Source organism: Leopardus geoffroyi, chromosome C1 (assembly GCF_018350155.1).
Source record: "Leopardus geoffroyi isolate Oge1 chromosome C1, O.geoffroyi_Oge1_pat1.0, whole genome shotgun sequence".
NCBI lineage: Eukaryota > Metazoa > Chordata > Mammalia > Carnivora > Felidae > Leopardus > Leopardus geoffroyi.
In genome coordinates this window covers 14,269,228-14,284,180 of record NC_059328.1, presented here as the reverse complement: position 1 = coordinate 14,284,180, position 14,953 = coordinate 14,269,228, and the positions used below count along the sequence as shown (strand labels likewise).

At 45.0% G+C, this 14,953-nt stretch overlaps 1 protein-coding gene across 1 annotated transcript in view; it reads right to left on the bottom strand.

Annotated features, from left to right (window-relative positions):
• Positions 1-6,763, bottom strand: part of MICOS10 (mitochondrial contact site and cristae organizing system subunit 10) — a 35,071-nt gene extending 28,308 nt beyond the window's left edge. Inside the window, exon 1 of the mRNA XM_045475883.1 lies at positions 6,612-6,763. Within this exon, the coding sequence (XP_045331839.1) occupies positions 6,612-6,675 (64 nt within the window). The 5' untranslated portion in view covers positions 6,676-6,763. The remainder of the gene's footprint in view (positions 1-6,611) is intronic.
• Positions 6,764-14,953: the final 8,190 nt, after the last annotated feature.

Sequence of the window (14,953 nt, the reverse complement as noted above, 5' to 3'; positions counted from 1 at the left end):
CCTATTTTAACTTATGACTGCTATCCTTCATTTACATGCTTGGAGCTAATATTTTTCAAATACAGGTAATATCTTTTTTTTTTTTTTTAATTTTTTTTTCAATGTTTATTTATTTTTGACCTGGCTGAAGTCGGACGCTCAACCGACTGCGCCACTCAGGCGCCCCCAAATACAGGTAATATCTTAATCAGCTCTATAGAGAGTATTTCATTTTATCCTTACTCATAACAACCCTCTGAGGAAGGTACTACCATTCTATAGATGAAGAAACTGAGGCACAGATAGGTACTTACTTGTTTCTTTCTTTCTTTCTTTTTCTTTCTTCCTTCCTTCCTTCCTTCCTTCCTTCCTTCCTTTCTTAAAGTAAATTCTACACCCAACGTGGGGCTCAGACTCAGGCCCCCGAGATCGAGTCACACACTTTACTGACTGAGCCAGGTGCACACCCCTTAGTATATTGTTTTCTTTCTTTTTTTGTTTGTTTTGTTTTGTTTTTTGGTATATTTATTTCTAATGAAAAAAATCAAGGAAAGGAAAAGTACAAGAATGCGAATGCCCCCGTGGTCCGCTGAATGGAATACATTCTAAGGGTGCTTGCACATGTCCATGGCTTGCACTTTTCCTTGCTACTAAGAAAACTAAGATCTCTTTGAGATCTCCCCACCAATTCACAGGTTAGAAGACTAGATATTCCATACTCTGGTCTCACAGTGGGAACGAAACGTGGGGAAAAGGGATACGGTCAATTTTAGAACTTCGCAAGTCACACTAGGGATGCCAGGACCCCCATGTGAACCCGGGAGGTACCAGAATCAGATGTTCCTCAAAGCCTCCTCAGGCAAACCTGCAACCCTGGCCACTCACACAGACATCAGCTTGGTGTGAGGTCATAGCCTGGCACAGACCTAGCACTTGAGTGAATTATAACAAGGCTCTGGGGGCAATGGCAGTGCTTCCATGACCCACGCTTGCAGGGCTCAGAAATTCTCAAGTCACAGGGAAGTACCTCCCTAAGTCTCATAGCTGGGATTTTCTCATCTGGAATCTTATTTTCCCAGGGAAACAGAAAACATACAACTGCCCATCCAGTCCAGACTGACGAGCACAAGCTGAGGGCACCAGCTTGTCCCAGAGCTTTTAAGCCCTCTACTTTGGCAGGACACAATGCTTTCTGTACTTGTTAACAAGAATGTGTGATTTATTCATGTGGGTACACACAAGACAAATTACTCAGTACGTACAAGGAAAACAAACAACACAGCCCGTGAACGGAGTGGAGAAAGAAAACCAGAGCATTCAAGAAATCTGATAAAACTTAAAAATATACCCATAAGGGGCGCCTGGGTGGCTCAGTCTGTGAAGCGTCTGACTCTTGGTTTCAGCTCAGGTCATGATCTTGCAGTTCACAGGATCGAGCCCTGAGATGGGCTCTGCGCTGACAGCACAGAGCCTGCTTGGGATATTCTCTCTCCCTCTCTCTCTCTCAAAATAAATAAACTTAAAAAAAAAAACACACACAATAAATCCATAAAATTAGCAAAAAACCATTAACGATGCATTTATATAAAAACTAACGGAATATGGGCCACCTGGGTGGCTCAGTCAGTTGGGCATCCGACTCTTGATTTTGGCTCAGGTCATGATCTCACGGTTTCATGGGTTCAAGCCCCACAATGGGCTCTGTGCTGACCACTGCAGCCTGCTTAAGCTTCTCCCTCTCTCTCTCTGCCCTTGCCCCAGCTTGAGCTCTGTCTCTCTCAAAATAAAGAAATAAACTTAAAAAAAAAAAACAAAAAAAACCCTAATGGAACATGCCATTCATAAAATGTAATATTCTTCACTCCTTTTTAATTTCCTGCAATAAGGCTTTGGCACTACGACTTAAACCAACATCACCCTCTACTTTTCAAATACAAAAGTGCTCTCTGCTTCATGTTTCTTTGCTGACTACTCCCAGGCATCTCTCATACTAGTTTATTATTAAGATCTACTGACAAGCATTTATATCCCCAGATGAAATAAAAAGTTGGTAAAAGTCCCAAGATCACAGGGACACATGATCGAAGATGTGAACTGGCAGAAATTCACGTGAAATCTCCTCCGGCTTTTTAATTTAAATGCTAATTCATTCAGTTAATCAACACACTGAGGAGGAGCAAATATGGGCAGAGAATGCAGTCTGCAAAATTCTCAGCAATACATGTCATTCATTTAACAGTAATTATTGTATGCCTCCTCTAGGCCAGGGGTTAGGGGATCAACAGTGAACAAAAAAAAAAGTCTCTGAGTCTCATGAGTTCACATTCAAGTAAAGAAACAAATCGCAAATTTCAGATGGTGATATGTGCTATTAAGAAAAATCAGTGCTGTGAAGGAGAACAAACAGGGCACGAACAAGTTTATTTAAAAAAAAAAAAAGATACATTAATTTCAAACTTTTATGGAGGAACTAGGCAATGCATATGAGTGGCAGGAATAAGAACAGAGGCCAAAGAGAAGAGGGTAAAAATGTGAGGGGGAGAAAGGAAAAGAAAGGAACAAGGGCTGAAAGAGAGAAACAGATGTGTCAGGAACAATGGCCTATTGTGCCTATTACAGGGAAGCATGTGTTGTGTTTTGTTTTGTTTGATTCATGGGTTCAATATATTAGGTCAAACCGTATTAGAAACCACCTATCCTACCGCGCACACAAAATAGATATTTTAAAACCAAAATTAACAGGGAAAATAAAACTGCAAAGGGCAGGGGAAAGGTATTCGTGAGTAAATATAGCTCTTCCTACAGGACGAAATCATAGGAGACTTTTCTGTTGAGGCACTGCCCAAGCTTCAGAGTAAGAGCTCCTTGAAGGGCAGTTTGGGGGGGGGGGGGGGTTGTTTGTTTTGTTTGTTTTTTTTTTGCTTTAAGAACTGTCTAAAGTACAAGCTTATGTGCTCTTTAACTCAGACGTATTACCTTATCTTAGCTAAACACGAGCAATGAAAATACTCATTCTTTAGCAAACCAGTGAGAAGAGAACAAAAACACTTCAGGTCTAAGGCAGCCAGAGAAGAGCTCACAAAGGGAGCTGTCCATCACCCTGGCTTCCCTTCCGTCTTGGTCAAGCCAGAGCATGACATTACCAAGATCCAGCTGAAAGCCCATTGTTGGCCCTTCTTCCCTGCCTGCATCTGCTATAAAACCTATCTTACCGCAGGCCGCCGCTCTGAGTCTCCACCTCTGTTCTGCAGGACCAGGAAGCAAGCAGCCAAAGAGGTTTAGAGTACCATAACCTCACTGCCTACGGGAATAGGAACCGACACTCACTACAGAGTGTGTGCATCTGCACCGTCTCAAAGATCTCTCAGACTAAAGCCTCCCCAAGTGCTCTGGCGCTTCATCCCTCTTACGCCCTTTCTCTAAGTCCCCCTGCTAAAGGGACTGTGCCCTGCAGATCTGAACTCAGTTTCTTCTGCAAAATGAAAGCCTCCTTCTCAACTGCATGATCATTCTCAAACAATTCAACCATGTAAGCAGAAAAGCAACCAAAATCACGATCTTTGCTCTCATTGGTCTCTCTCCTGCCACCCCCGTGATCAGTTATGAGTCTTGTTACTTTTTACTTCCAAGTTCTGGCCAATGAATCACCCCTTAACCACATTCTAACCTTGGAGTCCTCTTTGCAAGAAATGGAATAAGGCAAAGTTAACCATTTGGAGACAAAGATGAAGAAAACAGCATTTACTGGGTTCCTACTATGAATCTGGCACTGTTCTAGCCTAGAGGAGGTGGGAATTACTGTCTCCATTTTATAAATGGGGAACAAAGTCTGAAGTTTCTCAAATATACTCATTCCTTTCTGGTCTAACAGTGCAGGCGTTCACTGCTCCACACTCACAGTACCGTTGGCTTCCTCAACTCCTGATCTGTTCTTTATAAAACACTGCCAGAACAATCATACCAAAATTCCATTGATATCACATCAATTCCCTGTTGAGGCAAATGAAATGCCTTCTGCTTCTCCATTTGCCCACTGACTGGCCCAGAACCCAGTAAATATTTGTTGCTTAAAACCATCCCATGATTCTACACCAGCCTAGAACTAATGAGCCCTAGAGGCAGAAAGTAACAAGATTTTTAAGACAGCCTGTGTGGAATATGCAGAATGCATGTGAAAAAGCCAAAGGCAACTCAAAAGCCTTTAAGACAAAGTGGAATTTCTCTAAGACATTTCACAATTCTGACTCCACCTAAACCACCCTTCTTCAGGGAGGAGGGATGCTGACTTCAGAATAGCTGCGTTCTAACCCCTGCTCCCCCACACCTAGCTTCTTAACCTCTCCACGCTTCAGTGTCCTGCTCTATAAAAGTTCAACTGGGCCTCTGTTCAAATTCCCCCACCCTCCCAGCCTATCCAAGTCCAAGTCATTCTCCAAAGGTCAGGTGAAAGCCCATTTTCCTTGCAAACTCTCGCTGGATGACCTCAGCCCATCACGGCACTTACCTGGTTCATAACAGCTCTACAGCAGAAGGAGCCTGAGTCACTCTTTTTAACTTTTATCTGTAATCGTGTGTCACTGTGCCCCCATTTAACTGTTTCACCCCTGTCTCCCCCACCCCCCACCAGTGTCCCACCTCATGAATGACAGTGACGCTACTCACTGCCTCAGTTGATCCTGAGCAGCACAACAACATCAACACCAACAGTGATTACTACTACCGTCTGCTGACGGTGGAAGTGCCAGGCACTGGGCTAAGTATCTTATTACTTCACTATCCTTCAATCTTCCTAATCCTTTTCGGTAAATCTGTTTGGGTTTTTTTTTTTTTTTAATCTCCATTTCAGAGTGAAGGAAGCGAGCCTACCCAAAGCTACAAAAGTAGAGAGGATGGGGGTGAAGGGCGAGAGTTGGTAATTTCCAACTCAGCTGTCTGCCTCCCCCTCTTAACTACTGCCATCATACTGTGTAATACTTCCTGTGGCTTGGTTTTTATTTATTTACTTATTTAGAGGAAGAGAGAGAGGAGAGAGAGAGAGAGAGTGCGTCTACGCTGGGGAGGGACAGAGAGAGAGGGAGAGAGAGAATTCCAAGCAGGCTCCGTGCTGTGTGCACAGAGCCCGACTCAGGGCTCGATCCCGGGAACTGGGAGATCATCACCTGAGCTGAGATCAAGAATTGGACACGTAACCCACTAAGCCACCCACACACCTCCCTTATTGTGGCCATAGATATCCACGGTTACATCTTCACCCCTAAATGTGAGCTGTTTACAGTCACAGAAACTGTATTTCTTGGCTCACTTACAGAATAACTCATTCTTCAGTGATTCGTACTCAAGCCTTTACTTAGACTAACTCGCAGTCTTAATAACTCTGTGAGATAGTAATAATTACTATTGTCCGTTTACAAATGAGGAAACAAGAGGGCGAGAGGGTTAAACAACTTGCCCCAAATCACACGGCTGGTAAGTAAATTCAAGGGTGAAGTGACAGCTTTGATCAAGTAAGTAGTACTCCACTTATTAACTTATTCTCAACAATTTTTATTAAGCACTGGAAAACCTAGAAAGGGGCAGGAGATACAGCAATGAATAAACCAGAAAGCATCTCTGTTCTGACGGTGCTTATCATCTTAAGTCTCTTTCAACATTTTCATTCAATGGGCACAATCTTAAATCCTCTTAAATTTTCCATACAAAAATATCAAATCTGGATAATAAAAATTAGTATCAAAGAGCGAGCATGAGGCTTGAAGTCAGAAAACGTGAGTTAAGTTTCCAACTTTGCTACTTATTAGAAACTTTGTCATTTATTAGACCCTGGACCAATTCATTCACCTGCCTCCCCGTTTCACTACCGGTGTGAGATAATGTATTAAGTTGCGCACCGAGCGCAGTGTCTGGCACTTAGTACACGCTCAATAAATTAGCTTCCGTCTTTCCCCTCCCCTCCATGCAGTGACTTCATAATCTGTGTCGTCACTGAGCACATGTTAACAGGCTCCGCGTAGTTACATCGAGAACCAAGAAGTGTCCAATCTCTTATTTCCCTGGGCTATTCTCATTCCAGATCACTATGTCTCCAATTTCAGGGCGCAGACTACTCTGATGCCAATAAATCAGATAATCAAATAAATACAACTCGGGAATGACAGCAACTCCCGTGAGGGCCTGTCGGTGTCTATAAAACGCTCCCCATGACCTTCTTTAGAAGGCACTTGTCTCGGCAGGACAGCATTGTGACCCTGACCCGACTCCACTCCCCGTGCGGGAGATGCGGCCCCCGAGGAGAATTTCCAGCCTCTGGCACGAGGTTGTGCCCTGCAGACCGCTTTTTACTCGATGAGCTCTGCACCTCTCCTGCCACCTGCCAGCCCGACCGTCCCCTATTCCCTCGGGGCTGCGACTCCTCCCCTCCCACCTCGCGCGGACGCCCAGGGTCCTCCGGCCGGGGCCCCCGCCGCCCGAGTGACCCCCCGCCCGGCTCGGGCAGCTCGCCTTGGCCGGAGGAGCTGGACCAGGCCGGTCGGCCTGACCTCCCCAGGGGCTTCCCTCCCGCTCTCCTGGTCAGCGGGGCCTGGAGCCGGCCGCTCCGCTCCGGGAGGGGTCTGCAGGGGCGAGAGGCTTCTCACCTATCTTCACGACCGCATCCGCCATGCACCGGTCCCACTTCCTGCCGAGCTCGGAGTCCGACATGTTCCCCACCCGCAGCTCCCACTTTCCTTAAGGTCGGGCCCCGCGCTTCGATTCCAGGCAAGTCTCGCGAGAGCCGGCCTCGGCCTCCAGGCCCGGAAGGCCGGCCCCGACCTGCCACATATCGCGAGATAACCTGAATGCTTCCGCCCCTTCCGGGTTTTTTTTTTTTTTCCCAGTTGGTCGTCAAGGTGACGGGTTGCCTGGAGGCCCGAGGTGACCCTGACCTTGGAGCCGCGCCTACCTGAGGGCTGGGAGGCTGACAGGCTTCCCAGGCTGCATCCCGAGCCCTGTCGGGAAGGCCCTTCCTCCGCAACAGCTCCCGACGTCGGCCCTGGAATTTCCCAGGGCAAGTGAGGGCACAGCGCTTGGTTTCTTCATTCACTTTTTCTACTCCCTCATTCACTGTTTATTGCAGTGGGACTGCCGCCTGCACCACTGACACGGAGACTGTTCTGGCATAGGTCACCTAGGCCAGATCGAACGGATGCTTTGGAACCTTTCTCTATACAGCACTGGGCACAACTGCGCCCTCCTTCCTGGTCCTCCTTGTCTGCGTCTTCTCCTTATTCATTCGGACTCCCAGGTTCTGCTCCGGACTCTCCTCTTTAGGTGTCCTTCCAGCTTTTTCTCTGCCAGCTGCTTAAAGAGTGTTGGTTCCAAGAAGCACATCCGTCCACCTTGCTGTCTACATACTCTCCCTGAGAATTGCAACCACTGTCAAATTCTGTCTCCGGATCAAACGTCCACCACAAGCCTCCTTTTCATAATTCAGCCTCCTTGCTGGTGTCGTTGATTTTAGACTTTCTTTCCCCTTTGCACCCCCCATCCTACCACAAATACAAATTTGACCATATTAATCCTCTGATCTGAAGCTGTCAATGACTTCTATTCACCTGCTGAATATATCCAAGACTCAAGAAGTTCATTCTAGGAAGCCTACATTAAAACCTGAGAGTCACCCTTCATCTACTAATAGAGCTTAGAACCCCCTCTGTTTTCTTATTATCAAAGCAGCTTGCCTACCCTATAGAATTCTCTACATGCTATTGAAACATCCTCTCTCTCTCTCTTTCTCTCTCTCTCTCTTTTTGAGTTTATTTTGAGAAGGAGTGCAAGCTGGGGAGGGGCAGAGGGAGAGAGAGAGAGAGAATGAATCCCAAACAGACTGCAGCTGTCAGCATGGAGCCCCACTCGGGGCTCAACCCCACGAACTGTGAGATCATGACCTGAGCCAAAATCAAGAGCGGGACACTTCACTGACTGAGCCACCCAGGTGCCCCAAAACATCTCTTTATAGATGTTTGTGTCTGCCAATAAACTAGAAGCTCATTAAGAGCCTGAGCTGCCCCTCTCCATCTGCACACTCCCTGTTCAGAGCACAATGCCATGGGCAGTAGGATCTTCTATGAAGTGCTTGGTAAACTGAATTGAATTCATTCACCCATTAATTTATTCATTTATTCTTGGCAACTTTAACAGCAGAACTGCTGTATCAGTCCTTGCTGTGACAAAGCCCCTTCCTTCAGGAAGCCTTCCTCCATGACCACTTCTCTAACTCTCATCCGAGCTACATATCAGATTGTGTTGTAACTCTTTGCTTATCTCTTGACTGTGAGCTCTTTGGGAATGAGGGCTGTGTCATTTCTGTATCCACAATGCCTAGCAGAGGGCCTGATATATATTGCATTCTCAATAAATGCTTTTTGAATGGATGTAAGAATGAATAAGTGTATAAATGAATGGTTGATTGATTGAATGAATTCGAGTAAAAAACTCTTGCGGCGCCTGGCTGGCTCAGTCAATCAAGCCTACAACTCTTGATCTCAGGATCATGAGTTCAGGTCCCAACATTGGGTGTGGAGCCTAGTTAACCAAACAAACAAACAATAAAAAACAAAACCAAAAAACCCTCTCTGTTCCGGGGAAATTGTATAGTATAGCATTCGTGTTGAAAAAGAAAAAAAAAATTAACTTCACTAAATACCTATGATCTGTCACAAATAGCACCAGGCATCTCATATAATTTCATTTATCCTCACAGCAGGTCGAAATGACTACCTTCATTTTCCCAAACTTGGAAACCGAGTCTCAGAGAAGAAATGTGGGAGATTCACAAGGCTGTGCATTGTGTACATTTAGAAACTGACAGAGGCATTTTTATTGGATTCAAGAGAGTTGTAAACTTTTGTAGAAGGCAGAGAGCAACTTACAAAAGCAATCAGAGGCAGGTGGTATAGCCTGAATTCTGGAGCCAGGCTGTCTGAGTTCAGATCCCAGCTTTGCCGTTTCCTAGCCTTCTATCTATTACTCTCTCTTTCCACGGTTCCTTTACCAACACAATATTTCGTTCACTGCTGTAGCCCCACCCCTAGAACATTATCTGACACATTTGCTTGATAAATACATGTTGGTTGAATGAATAAAATAAATAAAAAGTCTGGAGTTTTTATAGCTCTTGGAGAACAAAGACCAATACAAGTGTGGAACATACATATTTTTAAAAAACAGCAATACATTCATTATAAGCAAGCATATTTGAAATGATTAAAAGTAGATTCCCTGGGTGAAATGAGCCTAGGTGGCTCAGTCGGTTCAACGTCCAACTCTTGGTTTCAGCTCAGGTCGTGATCTCACAGTCCGTGAGATGGAGTCCCGCATCGGGCTCTGAGCTGACCGTGAGGAGCCTGCTGGGATTCTCTCTCTGTCCTACCCCCCTCTCTCCCAAAATAAATAAATAAACATTTAAAAAAAATAAATTTTCCAATGCTGGAGAAGGGGGTTACAAACATGGAACAGGATAACCCTTGCAAGAACTCTTTGCTATTGGATTAGAATTGAATGTGTCAGAATGAACTCATGTTTAATTTAATAGAGATAGATATAAATGTGTGTGTGTGTGTGTGTGTGTGTGTGTGTGTGTGTGTGTGTGTTTCCTGATCTTGTCTGCTGAGAGAGCCTAAAAGCAACAACACACATCAGTAGCAATAAGCAAGCCTAGCTCTTGGCTTCTAAATACCATTCTCCGGGCACCTGGGTGGCTCAGTCAGTTAAGCATCATGCTCTGGATTTCGGCTCAGATCATGAGCTCTTCGTTCATGGGTTCGAGCCCCACTTCAGGCTCTGCACTGACAGCACAGAGCCTGCTTGGGAAAACAAACAAACAAACAAACAAACAAATAAATACCATTCTGTACTTAAGGGACCTAGGACTCCTTAGAAAACTGACTAAGACTCCAGGGCTGGAGCAGGGAAAATATGAGATGATCCTGGAACAACATCTTGTTTCACAAACACAAAGTAAGGAGGTCTTCAAAGGATAACAACATCATGACAAAATGTTTTAATAACTACAAACTGCCTAAAGTAGTGCTTGGTTCCTAACGGGCACTCCGCTAGGACTCCTCCCAACCATATGAAACAAGTTTCCCAAAGATGAAGTTTGTCCTTCAGAGGGGTAAAGACAGTGTCTTAGAATAAAGTGATTTCACAGCAAGAGAGTCAGCATCTTTTTACACTGAATAGAAGACAAATAAAAAAAGCGAAAACTGTCACTTAGGCACACTAGATTTCACCCTCAACTGGTTACTCAACCAAACATAAGCTCTTTGTTTAGTTTACTAGGTTGTAAATCCAGCTTCATTAACAACGCGGATTAGAATATTTTATAGCACAGCACCTGCATAAATAAAGGTCCTTTTTAGATTCCGGTAGGTTTTTTTCAATTTCCCTGTAATTAAAAGTGAACTTTCTTACAAGGAGATTCACACGCTTTTGTTTCAAGTCTCCCCTCTCCAAGACGGGTTGGTTTTGCCCCTTTAAAAGGTGATGTGTCCAGAGCTCAACAGCACAGCTACTAAGTAGCTTCTTTGTCTAGTTCCAAAGCCCAGGAGCTCTTCCCCCATATTTTACATGTGTTTGTGTGGAATGTAACAAGCACACAGAAAAGTGCTGAAAGCATAAATGCCATGTAACAAATAAACTGTTGTAAAAGGAACATTCTAGCACCTCAGGAGCCAACTCCTGGGTGAGCCCCTTGCCAGATCACATCCCTTACCTCCCTACAAGCATAGGACTATCCTGACTTGTACGTCATTCATTTCCTTGCTTTTCATTAAGTGTTGTCATCTGATCCTACATCCTTAAAACACACGGTTTAATTTTGCCTAGTTTGGAACTTGATATAAACGGAATCTCGCTTTATGGTATTGGCTTCTTTTGTTCATTAGTATGCTTTAAGATTCATCTGTGTTTTTGTTTTTGTTTTTGTTTTTTTAACGTTTCTTTATTTTTGGGACAGAGAGAGACAGAGCATGAGCAGGGGAGGGTCAGAGAGAGAGGGAGACACAGAATCCGAAACAGGCTCCAGGCTCTGAGCTGTCAGCCCAGAGCCCGACGCGGGGCTCAAACTCACGGACCGCGAGATCATGACCTGAGCCGAAGTCGGACGCCCAACCGACTGAGCCACCCAGGCACCCTGAGATTCATCTGTGTTGTGTGTTCATAATTGATTCATTACTATACAGTATTCCATTATATTCTACAGAAAACACGATAGTCCAACCCCTTTGAGATACAGCAAAAGCAGCCCCATGGATATTTAGTTGTTTCCACTTGGGGATTATTACCAAAAAAGCATCTTATTCTTGCACATGTGTCCTGATGCGCACTGTCATACTTTTGTAGCACATGTAACCAAGGAAGGCACTAAAGTGTGCTTATCTCCAGCTTTACGAGACACTGACACCTTTATCCCAAAGAGATCGCACCGGTTTCCATCCTCCCCAACAGTTGATTTGTGATTACACTCTAAAATTGTTGCCCATCTTGTAGGTGTGCAGCGACATCTCACTGGGACAATCCTTGCTTCTTCAAGCGATGAAGCTACTCAATCGTGTTCTGAACACATACTGTAGCAGGAGTGGGGGGTTCAAACGGCATGAAAGGGTCCCAGAAAGAGGAGAAGATGACAAAGACATTTTGCAAACTTAATGCTTTGCAAAGAAGCAGGTGGGGTGTCCGAGTGGCTCGGGCCATTAAGCATCCAGCTCTTGGTTTGGGCTCAGGTCATGATCTCATGGTTCATGTGTTTGAGCCCCAGGTCAGGCAGCTTTTAGTTTTAAAGTTTTAAATAAACTTTTTAAAAAAGAAAAAGAAGAAAGAAGCAGGTGTACTGTAGCGTCCCCCCAAATTCATGTCCTTCCTGAAACCTCAGGATACGACCTTATTTGGAAATAGGGTCACTGAAGATGTTACTAGTTAAGATTAGATCATAAAGGGAACCCTAAATCCAAAATGACTAGTGTCCTCATAAGAGGAGAAGAAATATGGGACTGACTAGGTGGCTCAGTCAGTTAAGCGTCTGACTTCAGCTCAGGCCATGATCTCGAAGTTCATGGGTTCGAGCCCCCGCATCGGGCTCTGTGCTGACAGCTCAGAGCCTGGAGCCTGCTTTGGATTCTGTATCTCCCTCCCTCTCTCTCTCGTCCTCTCCCACACTTGCGCTCTCTCTCTCTCTCTCTCTCTCTCTCTCAGAAATAAATAAACATTAAAAACAAGAAAAGAGGAGAAGAAATACGGACACAAACAGACACGGGGACGATGGCCGAGTGACAATGAAGGCAGAGATTGGACTTATGTGGCAGCAAGCCAAGGGACGCCAAGGACCGCTAGCCATCACTGGAAACTAGAAGACAGGCATGGAACAGATTCTCGCTCTGAGCCACCAAGAAGAAGCCAACCCTGCAGACACCTTGATTTTGGACTTCTAGCCTCTAACACTGAGGATAACAATGCTGATGTTTTAAGCCACCCAGTCTGAGATACTTTGTTACGGTAACTGCGAGAAACTAAGCTCACGGGGAATGGACTAGACTGGAAATCGGGAGCTGGATCCCAGTCTATGCCGCTGGAAGTCGCGAGCTGGATCCCAGTCTACGCTGCCACTGATTGGTCGTTGTGTACATACATGTGGCAGCTCTCACCAGATGGGCCCCCCCCATCAGCTCTCCCTTCTTCCTTTTGTAGGTGGACATAATGCTGGTAATGGCTCCCACTGTTACTAATTCCAAGGTATTAAACTCCCCTCCGTGTCCCACTGTGAGCGTACCCCATGTTTCCTACCAGGACCCTGGCTGCTAATCCCATGAGAGATCCTTGCTTTGCCTCCATTCACCCTCTGGCCCCATCACCCTCTCCGTTTCCTTTCTAGTGCATATCAAAACTTGCAAACGACGGAGTGCCTGGGTGGCTCAGTTGGTTAAGCGTCTCCAACTCCTGGTGTCGGCTCAGTCATGATCTCATGGTTTTGTGGGTTCAAGCCCCACATCGGGCTCCGTGCCGGCAGTGCAGAGCCTGCTTGGGATTCTCTCTCTCTGCCTCTCCCCCACTTGCACTGTCTCTGTCTCTCCCCAAAATAAACAAATTTAAATTTTTAAAAATTGCAAACATCTTCTTTGTTCATTTACTCCTCTCTTCTCCCTCCCCTGCCCTATTTGTCCCACCAGACCTTAAGTTCCACGAAAGCAGGGATTTCATTGTCACTATATCCCTAGTGCGTCACATAGTGTCTGATAACATTGAAGGCATTTAATTAATATTTCTTGAAATAATGGATGAGGAGCAGGAATGATGCTTTTTTCCTTTTTTACATCTCTAGCACTAGCCACACCAGGTACTAAGTGGTGCTCAATTGATGCTCTGTGCCCTCACATAGCCCTGCCTTGGAGGCCAGAGGGTCTTGGGTGGGACCTGGCTCAAGAGTAACAACCAGAACAGACTTAAGTGTAGCTTTTTTTTTTTTAATTTCTTTTTTAACATTTATTTATTTTTGAGACAGAGAGAGAGAGAGCCTGAACAGGGGAGGGTCAGAGAAAGAGGGAGACACAGAATCTGAAACTGAGCTGTCAGCACAGAGCCCAACGCGGGGCTCAAACCCACAGACCGCGAGATCATGACCTGAGCCGAAGTCAGATGCTTAACCGACTGAGCCACCCAGGAGCCCCAAGTGTAGCTTTGCAGTCAGTAGGTGTTTGGATTAACCTCGGAGAAAGTTGGAGTCTAAGGGAATGCTTGGAAAAATACATTGAAAGGTGCATTTACCTGCATTTGAAGACACACACTCAAGGGGCGTGGAAAGGGATTTGTGAGAGAGTGTGAATTGGAGACAGACACCATCACTGAATTAGTTTGGATTTAAGTGTGCAAGCTTGAGAATAACGGTGCTACACGTAATCGTTATAGCTCGAGTGTTGGTATCTCAAGGGCCAACCAAACCCATGGATTTGTCCATAGGACAGCTCCCCTGGCTAACTTAATATCGAATTAGCTTTGATTTTTGTCTGGATTAGATGAACTCAGCCACGATGAGGTTACCAGCTATCACTTGTCTGTTCCATCTGGTTAATAAAAAATGTGGGATTTCTTAGCCAACACAACTCATTTGGTAGAGAAAATATTTCTGAATATGGGATCCAAGGAGGGGAAAAGGCATTCTCGGCAGAAAATATGTTGGGTAACCTCTTCTTTACTTCCCTTCTGACTCACAGCCAAAGAGGTGGGGTGACTTAGCCCTGACCTGGCACTTAGGTCTGTCTGCTTCTAATGTTACACCTTTATGGGAATGTAAGTCAGTATAGCCACTGAAAAAAACAGGATGGAGGTTCCTTTAAAAATTAAAAATAGAGGGGCACCTGGGTCGCTCAGTCAGTTGAGCATCCAACTTTGGCTCAGGTCATGATCTCGAGGGTTTGTGAGTTCAAGCCCCACATTGGGCTCTGCACTGACAGCACAGAGCCTGCTTGGGATTCTCTCTCTCCCTCGCTCTCTGCCCCTCCCCCACGCATGTTCTCTTTCTCTCTCTGTAAAAGTAAATAAAAATAATTTTTTTAATTAAAAATCGAAATACCATATGATCTAGTCAGTCTGCTACTGGGTATTTACCCAAAGAAAACAGAAACACTAATTTGAAAAGATATATGCACCCCTATGTTTATTGTAGCATATTCGCGAGAGCCAAGGCATAGAAGCAACTCAACTGTCCATCCACAGGCAAGTGGATAAAGAAGATGTGATGTATTTATACAGTGGGATATGACTCAGTCCCAAAAAAGAATGAGATCTTGCCATTGAAACAACACGGATGGAACTAGAGAGTATTATGCAAAGTGAAATACGTCAGAGAAAGACACGTGCCCTATGATTAGACTTATGTGTGGAATCTAAGCAAAACAATGACCAAACAAACAAACAAAAAAGCAGAAACAGACCCATGTGTGCAGAG